A 4933-nucleotide genomic window follows, 5' to 3' on the forward strand; every position below is an offset into this window, starting at 1 on the left:
TACCTTTATGTTTTGAAAAGATTGTGGGGGGAAAGATGAGTACATAAAGAGACCATGTGTGGCTCACAACCCCTCAGGCAACTTGTATCTGGCCTGCACGAAAACCTTGCTGTGGTTCTGACTCAAGACCACATAGACCTTTCAGAAGCAGATGACCATACTTGTCATCCCAGGTACCTCTGGGTGTGGGTGGGTCTGACCTTTGGTGCCCCTTGCCCCTTACTCTGGATGCGTTGAGTCTCCGTGTGTGTCACTGGCTGACGTAAGCTTGGGTTTGGTGTGCTTTGCTCGGAGTGTCTGTTCATCCCGCTTTGCGTCAGTCGAGCTTCTTGGATCTTCATTTACTGTTGTCATCAGATTTGGGAGTTGTTCAGCCGTTGTTTTTTCAAATGTTTCCTGCCCTCGCCTCTTCTTGTTCCTAGGACTCTAATTACATGTGTATGGCAGGCTTCTTGATGCTGAAGTTTCAGCTTGCTAATGTTTTGTTCTGTTTGGAGTTTGTTTCAGTCTTCTCTATTTTAACACTAATATTTCCATTGCTAAGTTCATTACTCTTTTATAAATCTGCTGTTAACACCACCCAGTGAAGTTTTTATATCTAAAATACCATTCTCTCACATGTTCATAGTTCTTTAAACTTTTGAACATATTTCTAATGTTCATAATGGCTATTTTTATAAACTCTTTATCTATTTATTTCATCATCGCTCTTGCTTCTTGGTCTGTTTCTTTTGAATTTTTTCTCCTGCTCACAGCTTTCTGTTTTCATGGCTAGTGATTTTTGATTGGATGCCAGGCATTGAGATGTTCCACTATTGAGTCTGGACCTGCATTGTTAAATCAGCAGCTACTGACCAGTTTGAAAGTGACTTGTTTGAACATAGCTGTGACGTTAGTTCATGCTTAGATTCTGGAGACTTCCGCAGAGACGGGCATGGGAGCCTCGTTAGCGTTTGCCTGACACAGACTCAGGCTCCTAGTTTTTCAGCGCTGCGGCAGCAGAAACCTGCTCTCTCACATTGAGGAGGCTGGAAGTCTGGACTCGGGGGTAGGCTCTGGAGAAACGTGCTTTCCTCTTTTCCGCATCCCTTGGGGAGCTCCATGTGTGTTGGCGTCAGTCTTCCCCTGGGTCTGGGGACTTCTCGGCACGGGGACCCTGGCTCCAGCGGACACACTCCGCTCTACAGCGTTCTGTCGCTGTAGGCCACGTGCTCCTTGCAGACTTTGTTGGATAATGTTTCCACGGATAGGGCTAGGTTAGTCTTTGCTCTGGGTCTAGTTTGGCCCTAATGCTGAGGAGCACGGACCTTGGGGCTTGAGTTCTGGAGAGGCCTCTGCTCTGTCTGGGTGTGGGGTTCAAACATGTCAGTTCTGTGTGAAGTCTGACACATTTCGGCTCACAGCCCCTACAGGGATGTTGTACTCGCCTCACTGCCATCAGGTCCCGCTGACTCACGGGACTCCCACAGCATGTCCTTGCCACACGGGGGGGGGGTGCCTCTGGCTCCTGTTTGCCACATGAGACCGTCTGCACAGTGGCCCCTCTCTGCGTAAGTTTGGGATTGCCACCTTCTAGGTGTCTGTCAGAACTTGGGGAGCATCTCGCTGGCTGTGGATGCTCATTCCTGTGTGTGGCTGTACATCTGGTCCCTAGTGTCTGCAGGTGGACAGCACGTCCACTGAGTGGAGTGTGTGGCACCGTGTCCCCTCCACACCGCAGGTGCAGGGACCGTCCAGCATGTGCTGTTTCCCAGCAGCCCTGAGTTACCTGGCAGCTGGGCAGTCCCGCAGGTCAGACCACAAGGCCAGTTAGCCCCGAGCGTCCCAGGGAGCTGGCACGATGTCTACATTTTCTGGGACTCTGAGGCACGTGACATCCTCGGCTGTGCTCTGGCCTCTCCCAGCACTGGGGTGTCTCTGCAGCATAATGCACTGGGTTCTCCCGGGCCCACTGCTGAGGTGACTGAAGGTTTGAAGGCAGCTGATGGTACCGGGGGCAAGGATGCTCTGTGACGACACTGTGCTCTGTGTAGTGTGTGCATGTGTGTGTGGTGTGTGCACTTGTGCATTGTCCTCTGTGTGGGTGTGTATTCAGTGTGTAGCTGTGTATGCATGGGACACCACGTGCACATGCAATCTTTGTGGTGTGTGTGCGTGTGTGGTGTCCACAGGTTTGTGGTGTGTATGTGCACTTGGTGCATGTTTGCGCTGTGTGTGGTGTGTGAGCTCCGTGCATATGTGTCTGCTGTGTGCGCATGCACATGTGGCCATTCTGCATACCCTGGTTTCACTCTCTTTGCAGAGGAGAAGTGTACTGGTGAGGCCTCCGGATGACGTCAAGGTGAGTAGTAGGCAGCCTGGGAGGAGCGCATCAGCTGTGGGCTCAGGTCTCGTCTTATTCGAGTTTAGTTAAGTGTTTGATCTTGAGACAGAGGTAGGCCCTGGGGTAAGTCCCTGGGTGTTTCGTGGGCAGCATGTAAGGGAGAGTCAGCGGGGCTGCTGCAGCAGACAGTAGCTTCAAGGGCCCAACTGCACTCGGGATGTGGACTTGGGGTTAATTTGCACCTGCCCTGAGGTGTTTGAGGAAATTCCTGAAACACAGAGTCAGGCCTTGGATCTGTATGTCGCTGCTCTCCCCCGACTGTCCTGGGCCAGTGGCCTGCATTTGCTTGTTAGTTCAAGGAGATTGGCATGGCTGCCTTTGAGCTGAGCCTGCTGGGCACCTCAGTGACACCACGACGCAGCCACATGAGCAGGCTGTCAGCAGCAGCTAATCCATTAGCCCGTGAATAGCTAATAACATCCACTCCTTTGTTGTCCCCCCACCTGGGTCCGGGCAGGTCGGAGACCCTCTTGGAGACAGCGGCGGCTCTGTGCTGGAGTTCATGTCCATGAAGCCGTACTCCGACGTCTCCCTCGACATCTCCATGCTCAGCTCTCTGGGTAAGTGTCAGTTCATCCACGTGTGACCTGCAGACCGTGGCTGTATCCCTCACACCGCCTTTTCCTTGGAGTGTGAGGCCATTTGTGCTGAATGCAGCTGTTACCACAGGTTTTATCCTTTCCCAGGAGAGCACCTAGCACTCAGCAGATAGTGGGTCCTGTAGTTTATCACAGAGCAAACCAACCCAGGGAAGGGCGCAGAAGAAACCAGGAAACCAGGAAGGAATTTCCAGAGACTGACCTCTCCCCGCGGAGTGCCACAAGGCACACTTTGTTCCCCCCAGAAGTGTGACAGCATGTGTGAACTGTTACCCACCAGGGAGCCCAGTAGAGACACAGAGCTGAGGGTTTTATATGTGCTTGTTGGGGGCCATCAAGTGGGTTCCTGTGTCTAACAGTGAAACGCTGCCTGGTCCCAGGCCATCCTCACAGGTGAGCCCACTGCAGCTGGCACTGTGTCGGTCCATCTTGATAGCAGGCTCTTCTCCCTGACCCCTCATTCTATCAAGCATGATGTTCTCCAGCGACTGGTCCCTCCTGATAGTAAGTCAGAAGTGTGAGAGACCAAGTCTTATCATTTTAATTTCTAAGTAGCATTCTGACTGTTTCTTACCAACACAGACTGGTTTGTTCTTTTCTCAATCCATGATATTTTCCTCCAACACCATAACTCACTTGCATCAATTCTTCTACAGTCTTCTTAACGGTTTCATTTTTACATGTATATGAGGTTATTGACAATACCATGGCTTGAGTCAGGTGCACCTCAGTGCTCAAGCTGACATCTTTGCTTTTCAACACTTTCAAGAGGTCTTGTGTAACAGATTTGCCTGATGCAGTACGTCATATGATTTCTTGACTGCTGCCTCCATGAGAACTGATGGTTGACCCAAGCAGAATGGAGTCTTTGACAACTTTAATCTTTTCTCTATTTGTATGGATGTTGTTTATTGGTCCAGTAGTGAGAATTTCTGTTTTCTTTACACTGAGGTGCAACTCATACTGAAGGCTGTCATTTTTTATCTTTTATCAGTGGTATTTTAACTCCTTTCCTGATTTTAAAACATAAAACAATGTTCCTTTGTTTTGTTCGAATGCCTACCTCTTGGTCTATGTGCAGCTTCTTCATGAGCACAGTGAAGGGCTCTGGGATAGCCCTGTTTGGCCATGTTATCCATTCCTTGTCATTATTCACATAATCAGAAGCCTTTGCGTAGTCAGTAAAGTACAGATAAACATCTTACTGCTATTCTCTGCTTTCAGCCAAGATCCTTCTAATGTCAGCAGTGATATCCCTCATTCCACAGCTTCATCTGAATCCAGATTGAACCTCTGGTAGTTTCCTGTCAATGTATTGTTGCAGCTATTGTTTAATTATCTTAGTGCATGTTGTTCAATCATTTCCACATTCCGTTAGGTCCCCTCTCTTTGGAATGGGCACAGATACGGATCTCTTCCAGTCAGTTGCCAGGTAGCTGTCTTCCAAGTTTCTTGGCCAAGCTGAGTGCGCACCTGCAGCGCTGATTTCTGTGTATCTCACCTGATGAGGCCCCATGTGTATGTTTGTCTTCTTGCTATTTAAAAGTATTTGCAAGGAACAAGTCATTGGTCTTACAAAGTTCTGTCATACATTCTCCAAAATTATTTCTGTCACCAAGGCTGTGTTTTCCAACCACTGATCATTCCTCTTTGTGTCCAACCTTTGCATTCCAATCACCAGTAATTTTCAATACATCTTGATCGCATGTTTGATCGATTTCAGACTGAAGAAGTTGGTAGAACTGTTCGCTTCAGCTTCACCGTCACAGGCTTTAGTGCGCACATTTAAATAATAGTGGTATCAACTGGTTTTCCTTGTAGGCGTGTGGATATGGTCCTGTCTTACAGATAGAGTGTGAACTGTTTGTTTTGCTCCATGATTATGATACCAGTCCACAGCAGTTTACCATTCCCAGCGTAGGAAGCCATATTGTTAGACTCAAAATCGCCA

General features: G+C 48.9%; 1 protein-coding gene across 1 annotated transcript in view; it reads left to right on the top strand.

Annotated features, from left to right (window-relative positions):
* BRD9 (bromodomain containing 9) overlaps positions 1-4933 on the top strand; it is a 32839-nt gene that overhangs the window by 20725 nt on the left and 7181 nt on the right. Inside the window, exons 13-14 of the mRNA XM_006876903.1 lie at positions 2303-2341; positions 2841-2943. Of these exons, the coding sequence (XP_006876965.1) occupies positions 2303-2341; positions 2841-2943 (142 nt within the window). The remainder of the gene's footprint in view (positions 1-2302; positions 2342-2840; positions 2944-4933) is intronic.

Source organism: Chrysochloris asiatica, unplaced genomic scaffold, assembly GCF_000296735.1.
Source record: "Chrysochloris asiatica unplaced genomic scaffold, ChrAsi1.0 scaffold00424, whole genome shotgun sequence".
In the NCBI taxonomy this organism is placed as follows: Eukaryota; Metazoa; Chordata; class Mammalia; order Afrosoricida; family Chrysochloridae; genus Chrysochloris; species Chrysochloris asiatica.